Source organism: Amblyomma americanum, chromosome 1 (assembly GCF_052857255.1).
Source record: "Amblyomma americanum isolate KBUSLIRL-KWMA chromosome 1, ASM5285725v1, whole genome shotgun sequence".
NCBI lineage: Eukaryota > Metazoa > Arthropoda > Arachnida > Ixodida > Ixodidae > Amblyomma > Amblyomma americanum.
Genome location: NC_135497.1, coordinates 155,248,907 through 155,273,250, shown reverse-complemented (window position 1 = coordinate 155,273,250; position 24,344 = coordinate 155,248,907). Strand labels below are relative to the sequence as shown.

General features: G+C 44.9%; 1 protein-coding gene, 1 long non-coding RNA gene and 1 pseudogene across 5 annotated transcripts in view; 2 read left to right on the top strand and 1 right to left on the bottom strand.

The window, feature by feature from the left end:
* Positions 1-18,322, bottom strand: part of LOC144113986 (E3 ubiquitin-protein ligase RNF212B-like) — a 57,733-nt gene extending 39,411 nt beyond the window's left edge. For all 3 annotated transcript variants that reach the window (XM_077647408.1, XM_077647410.1, XM_077647409.1), the window contains exons 1-6: positions 18,159-18,322; positions 17,914-18,065; positions 17,785-17,846; positions 17,649-17,711; positions 17,462-17,518; positions 12,933-12,991 (exon numbers count right to left, since the gene is read on the bottom strand). In XM_077647408.1, the coding sequence (XP_077503534.1) occupies positions 12,933-12,991; positions 17,462-17,518; positions 17,649-17,711; positions 17,785-17,846; positions 17,914-18,022 (350 nt within the window). In that variant the 5' untranslated portion in view covers positions 18,023-18,065; positions 18,159-18,322. The remainder of the gene's footprint in view (positions 1-12,932; positions 12,992-17,461; positions 17,519-17,648; positions 17,712-17,784; positions 17,847-17,913; positions 18,066-18,158) is intronic.
* Positions 8,510-10,189, top strand: LOC144136551 (uncharacterized; annotated as a pseudogene).
* A 232-nt stretch (positions 18,323-18,554) lies between the features above and the next one.
* On the top strand, positions 18,555-23,211 carry LOC144113987 (uncharacterized). Of its 2 annotated transcripts, none has more exons than XR_013310926.1 (2): positions 18,555-19,125; positions 23,110-23,211. It is a non-coding gene; the product is annotated as an uncharacterized LOC144113987 (long non-coding RNA). The 2 variants fall into 2 exon arrangements; XR_013310927.1 differs by lacking the exon at positions 23,110-23,211 and adding an exon at positions 19,240-19,309.
* The last annotated feature ends 1,133 nt before the right edge of the window (positions 23,212-24,344 follow it).

The following is a 24,344-nucleotide window of genomic DNA, read 5'->3' as shown; positions in this document are numbered from 1 at the left end:
TTAGTCCTATATCCAGCTTGGTGCTGGTCAAGAAGATTGTTGAATTCAAGAAAAGGCGACGATTGGTCATTTTTTCAAGTAGCTTGCATAAACAGCTTGTTAGCGCAATTAGCCGATAACTGGAGGCAAGTGTGGCTTCTTTGCCTTGCTTTAAGACCGGGATTATAATCAGTTCTTTCCAGGCTTTTGGAGGATGCCCAGTAGCCCATATCTTGTTAAACAGGCACAGGACAGTTTCAAAGGTTTCTTCATGCAAGTGCCTGAGCATTCCATATGTGACCCTGTCAGGGCCTGCTGCTGTTGAGTTGCCACATGAGCCTAAGGCAACCTTCAACTCTTGTAAACTAAGTGGGCTATTGTATCCTCCTACTGATGGCCTTTTATTATTGTGAATAGGTTTGCGCTCCTTCGGCGAGCTTGTATCTCAAGAAAGAATGTGTATAATGCACCGAGCTAAAAGTGTATTCGAAGTGTTTGCCTAGTGCATCTGATCGGTGCTCCAATGTATCACCAGCAGTACTAACCAAAAGAATCGGATGTGTACTATGCCCTTTAAGTGCTTTTAGTCTTCCGTACACATTATGTGTATCTGTGTAAGAATTTACAGAGGAGAGAAACGATTGCCAACTTTCCCATATGAATATACGGCGAGTATGCCTGCCATTTGCTTTAGCTCGCTTAAAGCTTGTCAAGTTGTCAATCGTAGGATAACGACGAAATTTCGACCATGCATTATTTTGGTCCTGATGAGCTTTCTTACACTGAGCCTTCTACCATGGTCTTCGTTTGTTTTTTGTTTTACCTGACATCTATGGGATGGATTTTGGTGCAGTGTCTATTATATGCAGTGTGATCAGGGATTGAGAGTCATCTATACCTAGTTCTGTAATTGATGAACAGGGCGATGCTGATAGTTCCCTGAACATCTTCCAATCAACAATCTGTTCTTTAAACTTCCTAGGGTTATTTACCCGCGGGTTGAAATTTTCTGTATATTTTAAAGAAATGGGAAAATGGTGACTTCCATACAGATTTTCAATAACAGGCCACTCAGTGGCTGCCAAGAGCAATGGAGAGCCAATACCAAGGTCTATCGCTGTGCATGAGTTGTGTGTTGAATTAAAGTATGTTGGGTCTTTTCTATGGAATATACATGAGCCAGATGACAACAGGAATTTTTTGTTTAGCATTCCTCGAGAATCTGTTCTGGTACCTCCCTATAATGGGTGGTGAGCATTAAAATCATAAACCAACAGCAACGGCTCAGGAAGCTGAACAATGAGTTTTTCGAGTTGGTCAGTCGACAGCCAATGATCTGGTGGGATATAGAGGGAGCATACGGTTATAACTCTGCCAAATGTTAGGGCTCGTATTGCCACTGCCTCTAAATCAGTAGCCAGTGAAAGACATTGCGAGGCAATTGAATTCTGCACCACAACAGCAACGCCTCCTGATTAGTGCACACTGCCTTGCCTGTCCTTCCAGTATACTGTATGCGGTGTTTAAGTGCGTTTCTTGTAGGTATGCTTCGTTGATATTCTGCGAGCATTTCATATATTCATTCAGGTTCTTAAGTAGACCTCGGCAGTTTCATTGGATAATGCTCTCTAGAACCATATTTCTTGGTGAGGAAGCGACGATTAGTGGAGTATTTAGATGTCGCCGCCTTTATTAGGCGGCTTGACTGGCAGATGTCTTTTCGGTTTGAGGCAGTCTAGGAGACTCCGCCTCTCTTGGGGGGTCTCCCTCAGCGCCTCCGACGCTGAGGGTCCCAGTGTCATGTCCATTGCTTCCGGTGGAGACGCGGAAGCAGACGTAGATTTTTCAAGAGGGAGAGACTCCCTCTCATTTGTCTGTGTTTTCCCAGAGGTCTGTGAAAAGCTGACCTCTGGGACATGGAAGTTTGGTGCAGCCAGAGGCTGCTTGGTGAGAGGCCGTAGTGGACGCGCATCAGCGATGCTGAATTGCATGCCCACAGAGACAAGAGGCCACCCGGCCCCCCGGCGTGCTGCGTCATCGTAGGATCTTCTGGAGAGAAGCGAGAGCTTCTTCCGGGCTAACAGTACAGTACTGTACAGTGGTAATGTTATACAGTACTAATGGTACTGTACGTAATGGTACATAATGGTACAGTACTAATGCCATGGCCTAAGTATTTTTCTCAGCCAGTGATAGACATTACCTCTTTGAAAGGATGTCAATTAAGATGAGCCAGATGTCACTGTAAACAAATGTGGACTCATTAAAAGTAATGTGGTTAACACTATTTTAAACAGAACAGCTCGCAGTTTGACATGGACAACGAGGCAGACACGACACAGAGACGAGCGCTGACTAGCAGCTGATGTTTATTGCTTGGAATGATAAACATAACCAGTTCCAACAGAAAGAAAACGAAACCATTCATAGATTCACAGTCATTCATCCCTGCCGCATTGAACAAGGAAGGTAACTATGATCACCATTTCCGCCCCGCTAATGATGCCAGCCTTTGGAACAAACCGATAAAGAGTGGCTGCTGACACAGGCGTCTTTTGACAAGGCAATGTGCGCTGCTTCAATTACTTCACGCGTTAGTTGGTTATTGTGTTTGCTTAAAACTTGTGTGAGAGTGAAGTCAGGATGGCAAGTTTTGCTGTCACAGTCTCTACAGTGGATGCCGAGATGCCCTTTTACAGTATTATGCACATTGTTATTGTGCTCCTTCAAGCGTTCGTTGAGGCATCTCCCCATCTGTCCCACATCAAGCTTGCCACATGACAAGGGAATGGCGGAAACTACACCTTCTTCACAGGAGACAAATTAATTTTTATGTTTGATGTCGCGCTCTCTAGGAACGAAATTGGTACTAAACAGTTTGCAATGAGCCCAAGCTTATCTGGAGCTGAAAAAATGACTGACACGTGATGTATATGCTATCTTTTTTAGTCTGTGGGAGAAATGATGAATGTAAGGCAGAACAGTGGTTTTTTCTTTTTCCTTTCGTGTCAATGAATCTGCCCGTTCCCCTTTTCTATTTTTGCTCAAACTACTGAGAATAGATTCTGACACTGACACTAGCAGCTGCTTGGGATACCCAGCCTTTACGAGCCGATCAGTTTGCTGAAAGAAGCCATCTTACATGGAGAGCGTGCAAGATTTGTTAACCGCATTGAAAGCATGATTTCGCCACAGCACATTTAACCAGCTTAGGATGAGATGCCGCAAAAGGGAGCAATGGTTTACTGCTTCGTGGCTCGTAAGAACAACACGTGTGATGGTGCATTAATCTGAGTTTGATATCTAAAAATCGGATGACATTGTTTTCTGGCACTTCAGTAGTTAGTATGAGGGGATGAAGGCACTGAACAAAGGTAGCTTTGATCTGCATAAAGACTGCGTCAAATTTTTCCACACTAGTGTCTATAAGAACAAGAAAGTCATCAACATAGCGAAAACACTGTAAAACCTTTGACCCTTTCAATTTTTCATGAAGCCTTCTACCCTTTTGTGCTAACAACAAGTCACTAAGCACGGGAGCTATGCATGACCCGATGTAAACTCGTTTTTGAAGGTAAAACTTACCCTCCCATTAAATGAATGTAGAAGTTAATTACACTTGAAGCAGTTCTAAAAAGCCCCCAACGGATATGCCGTTCTTGTTTTGGAATTCAATTAATCCTTGCTGGTCAATACATTCTTCTAAGCATGCGAAAAGCTCATCATGGGGTAGTGAATATAAGTCCTTAACGTCAAAGGAGCAGGCCATCAGTCCCTTGTTAGTTTCTAAAAGCCGGATTACATCCTGCAAATTTTTTTACCTGGTACGGATAGTCCGTGAGTGAATTTGAAATCTTCTTTAGAAAAATGGCAAGAGTTTTCTGCCAAGTGCCGGTCTGAGATACGATCACATAATACGGGCACTCTGGTTTGCGGGTCTTTGCCCTAAAAAACACTTGTAAACTAAGTCCTTTACTGTTATCGGTTCTTTTCGTTAACAATTCAAGGTTAAGTTTTTTGCACACTTTCTTGGCCTTAGCTTAAATTTTTTTGAAGGAAATGTTCTTGGCCGCGGGAAACGAACACAGAATAGCTTTCCTACCCTCTTTGACATGCAGTTAAGAGGGCAGCACTAAGAATCCCCCTTCCTTGTCGGCTGGAAGGGGGCAGCGAATGTCCCTTCAAGTACGAGACGGTTCACCGAACAGAGACGGTGTTCACTGGAGCTGTGGTTAGCGCTAGGCCAGTAGTTTAGAGGCACATTCTCTAAGTAAATCTGTTTATGGATCATTCAAACAACCAAATCTGTGTAATGTGCACATATTGGAGGATCCCCACACTAAAATTGGCGCTAATGCTTTAACCTAATTTAAAAAGGGAGGCATGCACCGAGCGAGAGCATTTTCTGAGCATGATAAGTGAATATTTGAGTCAAATATATCTGGCCTTGCACAGCAGAGGAAGTGCAGTCTTGTTCTGAAACCTATTTCTTCACATGGTTCATATCTGAATTTGACTTTGTTATTTCTCACATTTCACTTGCTTTAATTTAAATTTAATTTAATAGCATAAAGGCAACAGCTGCAAGACAGACTTCTGCAGCGCCACAAAACTGCAGATGGTGATAAGAGCACCATATGCAGCCAGTTCCATGCCTAAGCTATCAGGATTTGGTGTTTGAGCACAAGAGAAAAAAGCAAAACAATAAGAGCACAGTCAATGGGCACAGCTTTTTTATGAGCATCTCAGTGCATGGTTTTCAATGTTGTAGAGTATCAGCAGCAGAGAGAAAGCTTTGGAGGTGTTGAGGGCCAACTTTCGACTGCTGCTAATTGCACTTTTGCAGATAGTGTTTGGATGGTGCATGGATGGTGCCATTGAATACTTATTGAACTGTTCAGCTTTCGTAACGGATGTTGTGACGATTCTCGCACATGACCATGAAGACTGCATTTTTAAAATGCAGAAGAAACCAAAGCACTCTTCATCTGGGGTGTAAACTTTCATCCTTGAAACTTAATTCTGTTACTTTATGTGCCTACTGTCATCCTATGACTGAATACAACCAGCTCATACAGCATCTCCATTCATGTGGCAGATAAGCTGTGTATGTTTATTGATGCCATGAGCATCATATATTTGAATACTTTACACAAAAATTAAAACAATTTTATTAATGTTAATACTTGTTTATATGCAGTGGCCAGAGTTACAAACTCACTCTGTTATCACCATCTTGCAGTGTAAATGTTATTAAATGTATGTGTAACAGACTCATTGGTGGCTAACAGGTTGTCACAGCTGTTAATTTCCCTATTAATGAATAAGTTATCAAGGACGAACCTAAGGGTGCTGGTGGTACAAATGGCGATGTCCCTATTAAAAATCAAGAATGAAAACGGAGAGGCAAGCACCAACCGTGAACGCATCCTTTTCTTTTTTCTTCTCTGTAACTTTTAAAGCCGCACAGAACTTTGTGAATATGAAAAATGAACCTTAACATCAGTGCGAGTCTTTAGGCTGCTTCACAGAAGAAAAAAAATGTGAATGATTCTTTTTGCAGCAAAGCTTGCATATTATATTCTGTAATTATTATTGCCATAAAATAACATTTAAATCGACACTGGTGCCTGGTTTTTAAATGTCTCCGTAAAAAATATGATACCAGCTAAGTAAAGGCTAAGGTAAGGAGGAGGCAAGACTCAAAGAAAGTACAACAGCCTGACTCAGCTCTCAACATTATTGGCATGTACTAGGAGAGCAACACTACAAGAGACATTATTGGCATGTACTAGGAGAGCAACACTACAAGAGACATGAAACAATAGTGCCAACAAAGATGAGTACAACTTTCTCAGCAAATAAAGTTAGATGAAGTTCAGTGCTTGTCCTGTGTCTTTTTTTCTTTGTGTTCCTCTTTGTTGGTGCTATTGTTTCCTGTCTGAAGTAGTATATACTATCTAGCGCAAACTGAAGTTCTTCCAGCACTTAAGGCACACACACAAAAGATATGTCCAAACACAAAATCATGTTTGCATTGAAATCACGACACGAAAGCGGGTGAAATGTAGCTAATGCAGAAAGTGTGAACCTAAACAAAGAATATAATAAGCCAAAAACATGTCCATCAAAAAATACACAGCATTAAGAAAATGCACAGCAAGAAAGAAACATACAACACAGGTGCAACAACATGCAGGTCATTATCAAATAATTTACTTTTTTATTTACATGTACCACCTCCTAAAGGTGTTATAGCTGCATACAAGGATTAGACACATTATCAAAATTGCTAGTTTCATTTGCTTACTAGAACCCTTAGAATATTATGAAGTTGACTCATAAATCAAAATACTCTCAGCCTTGAGCCATAAGAGCTGTTCTTTCATGACAGTATTATCATGGTGCACTAACAATTTTCGGTGTGCTAACAGCATGTAAGCATATTATATCAACGCTGAAAAAAAAATTTAATTTTTCTGGAGGTTGGAGTAAACACTTTCTTAATTCCTGTGCTTAGTTCCCAAGTAAATGAATGCTGACCGCTTACGTAATTGTTTCGCAGCAAACTGTCCCAAAATAAGATTTGGTACTAATGCACAGCGAAGCGTGAGCCTCAATTGATTGGTCATGCACTTGTGCTAATTACATGCATTTACTGTAAAGTTTGAACAAAAGTAGTGTATTTTTGCATTCAAAGTTAGACATCTTAAGAAATGACTCCTGGCCATTTTTACCGACTGAGTGGTTTTATCTTTTGGTTACTTTAGAAAAGTAGGGTTAATGTAGAAGCGATTTGTTTGTAGAATACAAAGAAAAATTAACTTGCAATAAATTTTCTCAAATTTACTTGTGCCTGATGCTTTGATTATATAAGCACAGGTTTTCCACTTTGTTCTATAGCTAATTCTAAAGCACTTGTGAGAATTCTTTCACCAGCATATGACACAACACGGGCATTATTATTGATGTAAAACATATTTCACACGTCTCATGAAAACTAATAGGCAAGTCAGTTTGCTTGGTGTGCTACTACTGGTACCCTTATCTGAACAAAATGCTTGATTTATATCTCCATTCTGAGTTCTGGGTACATTGGGTGTATCTCAGAAGCTGTATCAGCAGAGTTCATAACATTTCCACTTATAGTCTAGACAGGTCCAAGGCAAACATATGATGCGTATTACTGACTTGTTAACAAGAAACACACAATTATTAACAGTTTTTGCCCTGCTCCTTAGAAAGGGTCGAACAATTTTTGCTTAGATTTAACGAAGACAACTGTTAAAATTCTTGGGAAGTGCTGGAAGTTAGTTGCACCTGCATCAATGTTTTTGAACTTCTGGCTGTGTTTTTGCATTGGGTACATAAAGCTCTGAGCAGTTATATGACTCTGTTTGCCAGAAGCATTACACTGTTGAAAAAAAGAGCAGTGACACACACGTCTGTTAAAATGGCAGCTGTATTCTAAATAACACGAGCTGACATCGGGCTAGTTGGTGTTGGATCATAATGTCAGCAGCGTGAGCACATTCAAGGAAGGAAGGAAGAGACGGATAGGAAAGAGCGCTTAACTAACAACTTTATTTGAGAAGGCTGAAGCCATTACATATATATCCTCAAGGCAGTGCCCACCACGGTTGAAAAAAACAGTACACGTGTTGGCACAAATGCACGAAGAAATCACATTTAGGATAAGGCTAGGCCAGATCATGCCTTTTTCAGACAACCAACAATGAAAGAACTGAAGGTAAATGTAAAACACCCTATGGTAGATGAAGCAAGTGAAACATGCAACTACAACTCATGTGGAATGCCACCAGAGAAAACAGAAGAGCAAATAAACCCAGAAAAACATGAAAAAGAAAGAAAAAATGGCAAAACAACGCTGAAAGCATAGTTTTAAAACAAACGAAGTGAACAATCGGATGGGTGAGTGCCTACAATTGACACGGCTAAAAAATAAAAAGAACAAAAGCAGGTTGTCTGGGTCTCCACCCAGACAACCCATCCTCATACATTGATTGGACGCAGGGGCCACATCACCGCTCCCTCCTCGCCTTCATTAGATCGGCACATCTTTCCTGCTTTATTTAACACCCACCCCCTCTTTTCTTTACTTTCTTTTCTCTTTTCTTCCCAACGCCCCTTATGCCCAGAGGCAATAAACAACGCTATAAAAAAAAAGCAGATAAAGTTGTGTAAACAATGAAGGAAAAAATCTCATAAGTAAGCATTTTAACTTCTAGAATATAGCCTACATATGCAAATAATTAACTACCCTGCCAAACATAGTTTCTAAGCATCAGTTTTTGTAAGGAATATCAGTATGAAATTCAACTCACTAGATTTAATTATTGAGGTATTGAATAAATATTCATATTATTTATGCTTATATTTGGGTTTCAAATTTGATACAGTGTTTTTAGATTTCCTATGAGATTTAATCGTGTTCCTCACCCCAGGCTGATTCTGAACTTTACTGCAACTAAACAATCATCCTGACATTTTTGCAATGATACAAAGTTTTTGGTCATTTCAATGAAGTTAATTTCAAATAACTATTTTAATTCTTCCACAGAACATTAATATCTGTCTTCCAATGATGTATTAGTCAATTAGGCCCCTTACGTCCTTTTAATATATTAACAACTTACCCAGCTGTGAAGTCGGGAATTAGATTATTCACTGGTGATTCTGTGATTTACCATAACGTACGAATTCTTACATGGACTATCAATATTTAATGTTCAGACCTTGATGTAACAATTTCTTGTTCCTTAATAAAGACGAAAGCCTGGTTTCATTTCACGTGGTGTCGTTATTCACCAGCGTTTCAGTGCCCATGGCTGTGGCCATTGCTCACCGCTCACTGCAAAACGACCAAACCCTGAACGAGAGAACACCACTCAGTGTCGACGAGGTATGCCGCCTTCTTATTTCTGCCTTCGCAGTACTTATTTCACCTATAAAGGAGAATTTTTCAAGCAAACAACCGGAACTGCCATGGGGGCGTCGATATCGGTCACAATGGCTAATTTAACCATGGAAGACGTCGAAAGCCGGGCGCTTGCCACCTTCAATCATAAGCCAAAGTTGTTCCTTCGATATGTAGACAACTGCTTTTGTGTGGTGAAAACGTCAGAAGTAGAAAACCTCCTAATCCATCTAAATTCAACTGAACCGGCCATACAATTTACAGTTGAACATGAGCAGCAGGGCAGTCTGCCTTTTCTCGACGTTCAAATCACAAGGCACGACAATGGCTTGCAGTTCTCGGTATACAGAAAACCAACCCACACGGGACGGTACCTCCGTTTCAATTCGAATCATCCCACTCCCCACAAGGCATCTGTCATTACATCTTTATTGAAGAGAGCCGATACCATATGTTCTTCACATGAAGAGAAAAACCGAGAAGAACCGAGTAGTCTCCGATCTCCAAAAATATGGGTACCCCAGTTCATTCATCCGATGCGTCAGCCAAAAGCAAAAAAGAAAAAACAAAAACAGCTCTACTCCTTCCACAAGCACACACCAGAACTGGAATCGTGTTTGCATGCCATACGTGAAAGGCGTGAGCGAGAGACGCTGGCTTGAATTCTCGGCAAAAATGGGGTGCTAACAATGCACAATCCGGCTACCACCATCGGACGCTTCCTTCCCCGCCCGAAAGACCGTCACCCAAAAGAAAGGGCCCAAGGGGTTGCATACAAGATTCCATGCTCAGTCTGCCCGGCCTCGTACGTGGGGGAAACGAAGAACTTCGCCGAAAGAATGAGGCAACACAAAGCGGACGTCCGAGAAATGAACCATCAGCGGAGCACGGTGGCCAAACACTGCGAGGAATGTGACCGCCGAATTGACTTTGACGGCACTATTCTACTGGAGACCGAAGCTAACCAGCGCAGGAGGCTTCTGCTGGAGTCGTGGCACATACAAAAGACATGAACGAATGTTAATCGCTCCCTGGGGACACTTCCTTCGTCTTACATCCATGGTTTGTGGGCATTGACCCGGAGGTATTCAATATGAGGGCTTAAAAAAAGCTAAGCTGCGCCTCGCACGTAGTCACACCGTGAAGAAGGGACTGAGCCGGTCCCAAAACGTCGTGTTTATCAAAAATTAGCCTGGTTGGCATCAGTCATCTTTCTACTAAATACATCATATCGAACACTGTTGTCACAGTTGTCCTCCAGAAACCTTTTTTTTAATATCTCCTACAAAAAGTCATGTAAAACACATACTGAACAGCAAATGATACTCCCGTGCGAAATGTCAGCACTAACAAAACCTATAGGGGCTCTGTCAAGCATTCTCCAGAACTGTCTACACGCATGCAACGACACGCAAGGTCGACCACTCCTGTCTGTTGGTGCACTGAGGCTGGAGTGCACTTGTGTCACTTACGAGTGGCCTGTGCCTTGTCGTGCATGCACATTCCCATGGAACTCAGACCGTGTTTAACCTCATATCCTTAAAAGCTGTATGGTACACCAAGAAGTGGCGAATGACATAAATGCACAATGGCCGAGCTCGCCCTTCGAGCGTGCTCTACACAAGACACAAAAGGAGCACCGCACAGAGCACGGATAAATATGAAATACGAGACGCTCACAGAAAAAACTACAAATTCACCTATTAATTAGTATTGCATTCGCACAAACTTGCTCAAGAACAAAAAAGCACCCCCCCCCCCAAAAAAAAAAAAAAGATACATTCAGAGACGTCACAGTAGCTGACCGCTCGCAAATTCATGCATGATATATAAATAATTACCTTTGTCGTTCTAAAGGGTAAGCTGCAGGCTTTCGGCAGGGAACTGGTGTACTACGCAGCAGTCATGAACCAAAATTTCCACTGTTGCAGCCTGCTGCTGCACTGGTCGTACTTAAGGAATGCTCCTTCTGTCTCCAACATCTGGGCATTACTAATACGCTTCAGCATGTTCTTCCGCTTAGTGAAGACCTTGTAGCACATGCTGAAATCTCTATAATGACCAGCATCATTGTGGTGAGAGTCATGGTCACCGTGATCAGGTTGATGTTGACCCTCGTTGGGATACTGATGCTATTCCGGACAGAAGCAGAGAGCGAGAGCGGGGCGCGCACGCTCGGAAAAATGTGGGGAACTCTCGGAAAAATCTAAGGAAAATGTGCTTGTCCACAACCAGACATGACGTCATCATATGTCACGTGCCCACTGACGTCACATGTGTGATGTCACGTTTTTTGACCTAGCAGCATTCCCGGCCTACCTGCCTGAAAATGCTTGTGTCCTTGTCGCAACGTCGCCAAGAGTAAACAAAAAAGATGGTGGAAACTCAAAGCAGTGGCTGCATTGGTATGCGCATCTTTTGGCAATTTTTTCTCTATAGCTACAGGTGTGTTCCCGATTAGAATTTTGTGTATTATTTCAAAGATACTCAAGGCCTTAGCAGATGCGGAAAGTTTTCTCTGTGGTTAATATTAATACATTTGTGGCAGCATGCCACGATATATGCGTCCAATACTATATATACAAGATGGACGAATGCAAATAGAAACCCAAAACGGAATGTGAGGAGTGCAATGTCCAGCTGAGCATAACAAAAGCGAAGAATCGTTTCAAGGCCTCTCGCAGCATTAATCACAGCCTACTAATTGTTTTAAGTTAAAGAAAGCACTGCATTAGTTTCTAAACATCACGGAAGCTTGAAAAAAGACACTAACACCAATCTCTGTCATATCGCTCTTTTACAACCAGTAAGCCCTGGTGTCCTATATAGAGGACATGATGCCACCTTTTATACAAATTGGGTCCTGAAGAAACCTTTCATGTATATATGTTTCTTGGGTGGCAATGAAGTAAAATACAAGAAAAAAATTCCTCAAGTGGTAAAAAAAACCGGGGCCGAAAGGGTTAAAACATTAATTGACTATACGCTCATAGAATCTCGACTCTAGTATTGTTTGTTAGTGTGGTGCAACACGACAAAGCACAAATTAATTCACTCAATACTAAATTCATAAAACATGATGTACGCTACCTTAGACCCACACGATATGTCACTCCTCGCATTAGAACTAGTTATGGTATGCAGATAATTTCTTATGTTGTTTCGGTTTATAAACTCCCTTTCATCTACACTTTATCTCAGTATTTCAAAGCTGTTCGTTCATTTAAAAGGGTTATCTTTCTTTCAACCGTTTGTATACTTGATATTTGTTTCAATGATCCCCATTTGCTAGATTTGCTGTTTCATATCCCTGGTGCTTTATTTATTGCTACATTCGAAAGAGTCATTTTCATTTCATCAGATGCATTGGTTCCTGTTTTTGTATTGATGCATGTATCTTTTTGTAAACAATGTCCCACAGTGCTGCTGTAAATGCATTCCTGTACTGTATGTTTTTACTTGGTGCCCAGAGCCTCATCACTCAGACTTATCTGCCTCGAGCTCTGGGCTCCATGATTCTTGATGATCCAAAAAATAAAATTCCAATTCCAAAGAACATCAATGCCAGTGCTACACCTGCAACTATTGCTGCTGCTGATGGTGATGGATTAGTGCCCATGCCCTTTAAGCGGGTGGGCACCTTCACATGGTGTCTGGCCGGGTGTAAAAAATTAAAACAAAACAAATGTAAAACATACACAACCAGTCACTTGTCACTGCGTACACGTGCATGCAGATTCCCACCTCACACGCACACGCATAAAATTCATGAAGGCAAAGGCGCTGCAGTGCCCATAGTCATCACCTTATCGAGCAGTGTATGGGGGGAGCCTTCTGAGGTGGAGCAGTTCGCGAAGGAGGAAATGATTACAGTTAACATCCACCCGAGCGCAGGCATATGGCTTTTGAAAAGAAAGACTGCTCACGGCTGCATTGAGATGGACACGTTAATTGCAATCATTTCCTCACTGACCTCTCAGATCTCATAACCGCCACGTGCATATGGTTTACTCACTGCTTGTACTTGATCTCGTTATCAGTGGCCGCTTTGAGGGACACCTTAAGCGAGTTCACCTGCAAGGATGGAGCCATGCAATGCTATTAGGGTAGCAAGGAAGCGGATCTTGCGTAAGGCATATGGTCAGCAAGAAAAAGAAATGGCAAAAGAACTGGTATGGTATGGTACAGTACGGTATGGCATGGCATGGTACTAATATGATACAGTGTAAGGGGTTAAACTCCCGATAATGCACATGGCTCCTTGGATCCTTGGGCCCTGGATCCTTTAAAGCGCACTGAACCAGACAAGCTGGGCGGCTACATTACAAAACTCGAGAAAAATCAACCCCTGTCGTTTCTCGCTATGAATACTATCTGCGTTTCCCCCATCTGTCTTCTCCCCGTGCCTTTGTTTCCGCTTAAGACAGCAAATGCCGTGGCCGGCAACATCTTTTCCTTCCATTTCTTATTTCATTATTAAACCAATACTACTACTACTACTACTAGCCACGATTAAAAAGTAATAAGTCTAGTAGAAACTCGAGGCATGATGGCAATGAAGGGGATATTACCTTGACTGCTGCTACAATTATTACTGCTAGCACAAGGATTGTCAGCCGGATGTTGGAATGCTTAAAGCTCAAAACCTCAAAGTGACATTCGAGCGCATCTAGTTCAAAAGCCCAACTAGGTGCAGCACCTGAGTTCCAAGTCTCCACATCCTCCTCTAGAGTTCTTTCAGCTTTTCGTGGTGGTTCTGGATAGGTGTGCTGCTATAAGCTATATATAGCTATATAGCTATATACAGCTATAAATTATATACAGCTATATAACACAACATGATTTGACTGAAAGCTTCACATCTGCGCCATTAGCATGTATACTGTAGTCGCAAAACGGGAGACTGCTGCTGGCTCCTTGAACTTTAAGAATTGTCTGCAGGAGCACAAATATTTCACTTTTTTTTTTCACATAAAGAAAAACAGGTAACATTACAATGTAAGATAGATACTTTCGCTATGTAACCCTTGCAGCAGAAGAATTATCGACGTATAAAAGATATTCTACGTCTTCTTTCACGTAAAAAGATACCATTCTAAATGCTACAGAATATCTACAGAAAAGCTATGGAAAGAAAAATGATAGGCGTAACATGAAGAGACCGGAAGCAGGCGGTGGGTGAGGGAAGCGCAGGTTAATGACATCCTAGTCGAAATCAAGAGGAAGAAATGGGCTTGGGCAGGGCATGTAATGCGAAGGCAAGATAACCGCTGGTCCTTGAGGGTAACGGAGTGGATTCCAAGAGAAGGCAAGCGTAGCAGGTGTGGCAGAAAGTTAGGTGGGTGGATGAGATTAAGAAGTTTGCGGGGATATGGTGGCCGCATCTGGCAAAGGACAGGGTTAACTGGAGAGGCATGGGAGAGGCCTTTGCCCTGGAGTGGCCGTAGTCAGGCTGATGATGATGATCTATGAAAATATATGCCAGCATCGCTCCTCCACTAGAGAGAGTTGACGTGGGTCCACATATTCGGATGACGCACGTGTTGTAGTGCAGTATATCTACAGTATTACACAATATTGTCGACGAATGAGCTGAGCACCATCTGTCGTGAACAGCTCCAGATGTTGGCCAAATTTTGCACTGACTTTTTGCATAATTGTCTGATGTTAACCTCTAACGCTTTTAGCCTCGATTTTCAAATACAGTCCTAGAATTTTTTTTTGCCTTATTCAGGTCCTTTACTGTGGTTAGGGAACCAAAAAGTAAAATCATATCGGGCATGGTTACCGAATAATGAATAGTGCTTTCCCACGAGGAGGCCACAGTCCAGTGGTTGAAACAGTCCAACTCAGGGCACAATCTTTTACCCTTGTAGAGGCCTTAGGCGCACATATATTTTTCATGTGACAAAAATCACGTCTTGGTTACCTTGAGCATAACTTGAATCGAAGGCCACAAATGATGTGCATGAAAAACCTTGAAGCAGTTTGTTTTTCTCCATTCCACAAACATAGACATGTATTTCTTTTCTTTCACTTGATCCCTTTTTCCCGATACAGCCTTCAAGCTTTCACCGTTGCCACTTCTTGGCCGCTTATTCGTCATACAACTCAACAAAACTTAGCAGAACGCTTCTCGGTCGTAAATAGTCAGTGGTATAGATTCGGTTGTACCAATAAGTATCCTCGACCAGGGACAACCCAGAAAAATTTGTCCTTTTCCAAGGGCGCAGTAGGGAACATGATCATCGTCTTCCACTATTTCAGTGCTGGCAGATAGTGCTGTTGTTGTCCTCAAGACATAATAGCACATACCTGCAAGGCGGATAGGCCATTACAAGGCAGTGACTGTAGCCATGGATTCGACTACACTGGTGGTGAATGCAAACACGACCAGTTTTTGACTTTTTTCTATTCTACTATTTCTACCGCTAATCTTCATCTTCCTTCATTACTGCTTTTAATACCTCTACATCTCTTGCCCATTTTGCATGTTCAACCAATTCTAGTCACACAAGTCTACACGAAGACGCTTTCACGCTGAGAAAATACGAGGTGCAGTTTCCCTCTTTGAAAAAATGTTAAAAATCTAAGCAATCATGCGAAGAAACCCTCTTTAACTTCGCAACACGCTTAACCACCAAGCCGTGATGGCCTCAAGTGAGGACATGTACAGAAATGAGCATTGCTTATATATTAAAATTGTCAGAGCAAAGATTTTAGTTGGGTTTGGTCTCCAGCAAAGTTAAAAAAAAACTGATGGTCCATTTGCACAATTAGGCCAAATGCAAATTAGGTGCACCACCACTTAGATTTTCACTTCGGTTCCGGTATTCGGATCCACTGTTCTTGGATGGAAGTTGTTTGGTTAGTGAAAATGGGTTAATGCCGATATATGTGGAAATGGTCATTCTGGATTTTGCATTCTAGATCCCTGGGAGTCCTCATATCACTTCTGGTGCAGTGATGCATTGGTTAAGCGATGCGCCACTACCTTGCGATGGCAGGTGCTGCCAGCGGCGGGGCTTGTGCGACCTAGGTTTCTCTTCCTGATCCAACCTCATGCGACCAATCATTGAACTACCACCTCCCAAGGTGGTCAGTTTGCTCACAATGACGTGGGCAGGCTATGACGACACCACAAGGTCACATTACCCAGGTGGCCCACCTCGGTTGTAATTATCCGATGATTTTTCGCTCACAACGGCGACGACATATTTGCTGGAGACTGGGAGCCTTAACGCTGTCATGTTAAAATTCCGAATGTGGCAGAAACATGGTGTAGAAGGTCATCGTATTCTAAATTTGTAAGCCCTTCTCAGGAAAAGCTAATTATTGATGTAGCCAGGGATGAGAGTACGTCGAGGAATTATTTGTTCTTCCAAGCCGTGAGAGAGTGAAAATGCGAAAAGTATCAACGCTTTTTCAGGACAGAGACTGAAATCATTACGGGTCACACGACTAAGCTTTGCCGCAGGTGTGTTTGAGACCGTTGGTCTATGTAGTATACGTGGGGCCTTGGCCCTCAAGCTTTTTCATCTTTCTGCAGTTCGTTCTTAGAGTGTCAGCTCTACTGGTCACGTTTCGAGCCTCAGAGTTATGCTGATTCCATGGATAGAATCCAAGATGGCGGCCTCCACAGCAATGACATTGTATCCCATGGTAGCCGAGGTGGTTACATTAATAGAATAAAATAACAGGCGGCAGCGTGACGCCCGAGCACCATAACTCTAAACTAAACTCTGTTAAGCCGGTATAAATATCCCTGTCTGGCAGGCAGCAAAGTCGGGCCACTTAGTCCAGAGATTCGTGCAAAATTTGTGGCCAAACCATTTGCCGCAGAATGTCCCGGATGGTGTCATACAATTCAGCGTTTTGTGCAGCATAAACTTACAAGTTGGAGCCTAGCTCACGGCAGGGATTCCAACCGGCGACATATATACTCCCAATTCCACGTCTTTAGGAATCTTCATATGAATAGTGTGGCTCAACCGCTTGTCGCATCCAGAGTGTTCGAATGGCGGCATAAGATTTCGGCTTTAATGCAGCATAAACTTACTAGTTAGTCTAGCTTGCTGCAGGGATTCGATCCGGCAGCCTATGTTAGGTGTGTTAACGCTCGGTATGGTGAGAGAGAGATGCGGGCTGCATGCATTAGTGCTAACAACGTTGTGGCTGACATGTGGCACTGCAGCAATAGGCCGCAGCGTTGAAGTGGTGACCAACCGCTCACGATCAACCGTTAACCGCCACCTGCCAGGGTGGGCGCGCTGCCTATCCAGTGTGCGCAACACTATCAAAGCAGATTTTTGCAGTCGGAAACCAACGCCACATACATGAAAGTGAGATTGAGGTGTCCACTGACCCACGGAGCCAGTTGTTACCTTTCCATTTGTGAAAATGAACGGCCTCTGCAACGCTGTCAACGCCAATGAACCCAATGAACGCCTGCGGCTAGTGACTAGGGACGCTTACCCGAAATGCGCCGCTGACTAACCTAGTGTAGCTTTCACTGTACAATAAGTTAGAAAACTCTGTTCGCACCTGTTGCCTCAGGTATGCAGATAGCCCGGAGAGCTGCGACAACTGGAATCCGGAGATCTAACAAGCAGAAAAAAGAAGTTCAGTAACGGTGCGCCTCTTATCGAAGCAGACAATAAAGAAGCACCCGGATACAATAAGGTCATTATACTGCATGCATTTTTCCCTAAGTGACTGCAAAAGCTACTACCATCATTGCCCTCTGCATAATGATTTTGGGGTCTTTGAAGAGTTCGCGAACGTCGGCGCTCATCTGAAAAAGAACCAGTTACAACGTGAGAAGCCCTTATTTTTGTGCTGAACGCACGAGAAGTCGGGATACATACATTCTGACTCAAGGAGGCAGTTGAACATGTTGCGTTGCAAATCTTGCACTTGCTTCGAGTGCCTGAGCAGAAGTACAACAGGGATGAATTCAAATTCATTTCACGCGTTAATAAAGGGAATGTACTCACAGTCCTCTTTGCAACCCTGGCAAAAGACATGTGCGCAAGTAGTAACAAAGAACAATGATGTTCTGGTTGGTTGAGCAAAGCAGTTGTTGCAATAAACCAGCTTGTTCATTGCAAGTTTCTCGTCAACACCTCGGCGCAGATGCAACGACGTCCTGGAGGAATAAAAACAGACAACCCCAGCTACAATAAGTGTTAATATAACTATTAATAACCACACTAGTTCACTGAAAGCCAAGCATACGAACGGGAACAGCTTTCTTGCGTGTCGTGAGCAGTGCCGCCGCTTCAGGGTTTCAAACGCGGAGAATGAATGACACGTTTTAGGAAGCGATGTCGGCGATGTTCATAAACACCTTCGGAACGACAGCTGAAAAACTGCCGTCTGCTAAAACGTTATCGTCCAAGTGGCTCGTTTCACGTCTTTGCATTAAACGAAAACCTGTTTATACATAAAAATGAGTAAAAAATACGTTAAAGGCCTCATGGTTACCGCATAGAATACGCGACTCGATGCTTCTGTTAAATCGTATTTGCCGGGCAGAGCTCCGGAACATGCCGCATCGCCTTTTCACCGGATCCGCGAGCCAACATCGCCGCGCTCGCTGCGCCCCACTTTCCTCACTTTCGCGCCACGACAGAGAGCAGCTAGAGGGCTGAGAGTGTGGCACGAGGTCTGTTGCACGCGTTGCTTGTGAGCTGGTAGGCAGAGATCGGGAGCGTGGTGCGCCAGTCGAGCGGCGTCAGTCAAATAAAACTCCGAGTGGAGTTCGGGGCGCCCGAGGAAAGTTTGTTCTTGGGCAGTAGAGCAGCTATTAACGATTTTTGCTGAACTTGAAAGTCTCTTTCGCGGCTAGATCTGAATTTTGTTCGCGCCAGAGGTGGACTCGAGCGACAGCCGGCTCGTCGGGCGCGCGGCGCGTTGCATGAGCGGAGTGTGTGTGTGTGCGCGCGTGCTTGGCTCCCAAGTGTGGCCGAGCGCTTGAGCGGAGAGACATCCGTACTGCGAGCATCGACGGAAGGAGACACCGCAAACTCTTGAGAAGTTCGCACATATTGCTAGCACTTGCGGACTACCGATAAGCAGAATGACTTCTCGGTTTACGGTGTCCAAGACCGAGAAAAATTTGCTCGCCGATGACGCTTCGGCCGAGCGCCGCTACGGTTCCACGGGCCGCGGCAGTGCGTCGGGCTACGAAGACGCCGACTTTCACGGTGAGCGATTCTCCTGCTGTTGCATTTCTTTAGGCTGCTTTCCTATCCACCCATCATTTTTCTTATTCTTTTAAAATGTACGCCCGCTCTCTGCAACTCTGCGTGGGCTGCCAGCATCGTGACCAGGGATGATGTGCGCTGCGATATGCTCTGCGCGGACGTCCAGCCTTCCAAATGGACCGAGAAAACAATGACAGGAGAAAAAAAAAGAGAGAGAGAAGGCGGTCGCTCGGCTTGATGGCCTTGCTATGGTTCGTTTTTTTCCCCTCTCGTTTCCCTTTGGTGTTACATTTCCCTCTTGCCAACTCGGCAAAGACGGCTCCTTTTATTTCTCTTGATGAAACTGGTCTGGATGTTTTGAAGCGACGAAAAAGTTGCGAGAAAATAAGAAACGTACTTGTTAAAAGCATATGTTATGAATAAGATAGAAGCGCGAAAAATTACTGTCAGACTGTTGGGTGCTATTTTCGATATCGTGGCTCAGTGTAAGCTGCGTCCAGGCGCACCAGTCGCCAGGGAAAAAAAAAAAAAAAGGAAGGCTGTTTCGTCTTCATTTCTCTCGGATTGGATTCAACGGAAATCGAGATGGACTTCCTGGACAGCATAGCGAGCCCTGCTCACGCCTGCCTCCGAGTCGGTTTGCGGGGTGTGCTAAGTTTGCTTTGGTGTCCGGTTCGAAACCGTCGACTGATACGCCTACGCTCGTCACCCGCGTAGCAGACGCCGTAAACAGGCTGCGCTCGCCGCCGTGTTATGCGGTGAAGGCTGCGATACGAGAACTGTCGCATTGAAAAGAAAATTACGGTTATGGTGGCTTAATTTAGGCTACAACTTGCGCATTACTAAGATTTGCTCGTGGGTTTTGTGCAACCCAACATCAGGTGACACTAAACGCTGCGTGGTCGGTTACGATGGTCGCTCCATCAGAGGGTGAGGAGGCGCTGTTGCGCTTTGCGTTTGCGGTAGACTTGCGTCTTGTTGCACAGAAAGGCTTTGTTGCGCTGTTTTTTTGCGCGTATAACCGAGAACTTTCGTGAAATGCTCTAACGTTCAGGAATAATCTAACGAGGTGTGATAATCTCTTAAAAGCACTAGATGTCCAAATTTCACGCGTTGAATATGGGGGGGGGGGGGGGGGGGGGGCATAAACTTTATTCGGCGTCCGCGGTTTTATTACGTCGCCAAGCCAGGCTGGACGAGCGGATTCCCGAATGTTAGTGGTCAACTATCTTTACAAACCCATTTGCAGTTGAAATAGGTTGTCGGAAGTCTTCATTTCTGTGTGTGTGTGCGTGGGCTTTGGAAGCCTCGGTTTAGTACTGCTTATATATGCACTCACATGTGCATGCAGCCCCTTCTGTCAGGGAACTGCGAAAGAATGGATCGTGCAAAGTACCAGTAAGTTGCTTTAATTTTTTTTAATATTTCTAAATGAAGCATTTCGCGAAGGGGGCGACTACAAACGTTCGCGCTTGTAGTCGGACATGCCGCCAGATGAGCATCCAGGACGTCCCTGTCGTGTACGGTCGGTCTTCTGCTGTCTCTGAGACCAGTGCCACGCGCTCTTTGCGACACTGAGGGCGGAAAACATTCGGCACGAAGAGTCAAGGTGACAGTGAACCTCGATCGCAGACAAGCTATTCGCAACGGCCATTTTTCTGGCTGTGCGCATTTGGTTTAGCCCTTCCGTGCACGCGCGGCGCATGGTAAAGGGTTGACACTGGTATGCCTCCTGACTGAGCACCTGCCATCACACGCTGTGGTGGGGTTTCGCGTTTATTTCACTGTGCCTGGCGATTGCCTGAAGTGCCCTGGAGGTCGGCCGTCAAACGCGCCGTATCAAGCCAAAAGATTGCAACCTAGGCCGACCTGTCCTTTGTAAATAAGCCTTTAATTTTGTCTCGCCGTTTCTGGCTGTGAAAGAAAGCTGAGGACTTCAAACATTTCCCGCATGGATGGACGGGCGTTCAGTGCGAAACTTTGGAGACCAGGACGAAAAAAAAAGAGGAACACTGTCAGGCTGACTACTGAATTCTCTTTTGGGATCAAATGAGTCAGCGCGGTGGTGGTCGCCATTTTCTGTCCCTCGTTTCAAAAGTTGGGCTGTTTTCCGTTTTTTTTTTTTTTTTTTGCTACGAATCGCCGACTGGCCAAGTCAGCCACTCTTGCAGAATGCTTAAATCCTTCACAGTGAAACGGAGACGTGGCGGGGGCCACGAGGTCCAGCCATTTCTTCTTTACTTATTTTGCGGCATTGTTTGACCCCAACAATTAATTATTCTCTTGAACGTCACTCTACTTTCTGTATAAATTTCTGCATCATTTTAGTCTATAGCGAATTTGACTCCTACAGTGTTATGTTTTGCCTGCTTTTCCGTCAGCAACCCTCAAACCGGTTTCTTTTTTTGTTAATGCCGCCTTTGGCAATTAATTCACGTTACAGTCGTTGTTCAGTGAAATCGAGGACCTCGTTCGGGGCACTGATTGGGGCACCGCGCTGATTCTCGCCATCCTTTCGTCATCACCTTGGGTGCTGTACGGAGAATGTCCATGAGTAGACTGCTACTCTTGTAGCCGAACGTCAGAAGGTTTCTGGTATACGGCGCTCACCTTTGCACGTGGCGTACGCGGTGCCTGGCCTCACAGCGGCGCCACTTGCGGAGGTGGCTGTCAGGGGGAAGAGTGTGCCTCTCCACTTTTGCGCTGCGTTGACGCGCTGTTCCGCTCATAATAATTATAGGTGAATAGAGCCAAGCTGCGCCACGCTGTAGTTGTTTGAAGGAAATACAAATAATAATGAGAAAAAAACGCTCAGCAAGGTTCTGTTGCGGGCCATTTGGTGTGATCCGTATTGAAAAAGTGAACGCAATGTGATGCGTTTTCTTCCAATGTCTCGTCCCTGTTTTCCGCGGCGAAGCACCTTTTCAATGTGGAAAAAGCAGGTGTTAGCTCTGCCGCGGTGGCTCAGTGGTTAAGGCGCTTGTCTACCGAACCGGGAGTTCTCGGGTGCGAACCCGACCGCGCCGAAACGGAGGCGAAACGCAAAAGGCGCCCGTGTGCTGTGCGATGTCAGTGCACTTCAAAAAAAAATTTCCAGGTGGTCGAGATTATTCCGGAGACTTCCACTACGGCACCTCTCTCTTCTTTCACGCCTTCCTTTATCCCGCCCTTTACTGCGCGGTTCGGGTGTCCACCAAGACATGTGGGACAGTTACTGTTTCCTTTCCTCAAAAACCAATTTCATTCATTTCAAGTTCAAGGGAAATGCGAGGACACGCGATGGGCCTGCCAGCCTGTGCCTCGTTAAAATGCTGCATCGTTTTGGGAGCTGCATTGGGGGCGTCAGCCAATCGGTGACCCAGTTTAGAAATCTGCTCGCACGTAAATAATGCTCGGGACTGCCCTATGCACTGAGCTGGCCATGGAGCTGGCCATAATCGCGGCTCCCAACGATGCGAGAGCCAAGTCGCCGGCCACTAACAAGTCGTTATCGCGTGCCAGGAGCTCTGTCTCTTTGATTGCTGATGCAAACTCCATCTGGAACTCGGGTGCGAATTACAAGCAGGCGGCGGAAAATTTTTGATGGGAAAACAGATGTGGCCCCCATTTTTTGGACGAAGAAAGTTCACGAAATGCAAATGAACTAATAGGAACCCACCGCCCCGGCAAGCCTAGCTCATAAATCCGCCCCTGCCGCTGCAGCGTCCTTCGGTTTCAGTGAGGCTGGATAGCGCTCTTCTGTTACGGTAACAGGGAGTGCGGGGAGGGTTAGGCCTATCTCCCTCTTCTTTATTGAGTCTGTTTCCGTATGGCGCCTTTGGTGATGGGAGGGCGCGCTCGGGGGCATTTCTTGCGCACCGCGGAGTGAGCGAGTTGATGTCCAGCCGTGGCTTGGTGACTGGACTGCGGGTAGTGAAACATTCGCGTTATTTCCTCTTCACGCCGGCTCACAACTTGGGCTCCGCGTTTGCTGTTCCTTCGCAGGCAGCATCACACGGCGGCAAGATGTGAAGAGGATCTGCGTGAAGCGACGGGATCCAGATGCAGCCTGACTCTGTGCCTCGTACTCGTTCCTCCTGCTCGTCGTTGGCCTCTTTCTTCGGCTCGAGACAGTCACCTCTTTTACTCACGGCCTCTTCTCTCGCGTCGACCTGCCATCTGTAGACCGCGGTCTCAAACCGGACAGAGGGCGCTAGTCTCGCGAGGAGCCGCTCTTTCCTCTCGCACACTTGAGCGGAAACCTTGCCCGAGCTTGGGTGCTCCAATCAACTGGCACGTTGTGCGCAGCGTCGTGAAACGTACCGATAACGCTCGTCAAAACCAGCAGTTTTTCGGAGTTTGTGGCAGTTTCGTCAAAAAACTTATTTTACAGGCAGGCGCTGCCGGACTGGTCGGCGCAGGACCTCTTACCAGTGATGGTATAGCCGACGACAAAACGGTCAACGAGGCCATTGTCGAACCGCGCTTACGTAAGGAAAGTTTTGTGAGCCGGAGGTTATGCTCATTCTTCTTCTTGTTTGAAAATATAGTAAAACCACGTTAATTGGGACTTCGCGGGGCCGGAGAAAACGTCCGAATTAACCGAATGTCGGATTTTCGGGGGGACAGACGAAGAATAAAAAAAGGTATCCGACATCAGCATACGTATAATTCTTTAAGAAATCTGTCATAAATGATTGCTTCGTGCGACAAATTTGCGTGGCAAGAACTGCTTTTCGCAGTTCCGCCTAATTGTGCAGTGCGCGCACGCTGTCAGATGAACCAAAACGTATGTCCTTGATCAACACCGTTGGGACCGTCAACATCCTCCCCCTCGCCTGCAAAAAAAAGAAAAATCCAGCGTTCCTGCGTACACGCACACACAGTGCGCAACGGTAAACGGCTACAGCCTCCGCGATAACACGAAGAACGCTAGCGGCACGATCCGCGCGCAACGAAAACGAGAAAATGGCGGGGCGCAGCACAAAGCATCCCACCTTACCTTATCGGCTACTGATCATATCATTGAGTGCGGCGCCTGTAGATTTTGGTCGGACACCAGTGCCACTTGTGCGATAGTGGCCACATTTCACTCACTCCCTGTATTCACCACCCCATCTCCGGCGCCCTGTACACATGCGAGCCTCGCCGCCTGTCCGAATGAAACGAAGCGCGGCCGAAGTTCTCCGACTTAACGAGAGTTTCACACCATAGAACTGTACGCGCATTTGGCGTGGGCG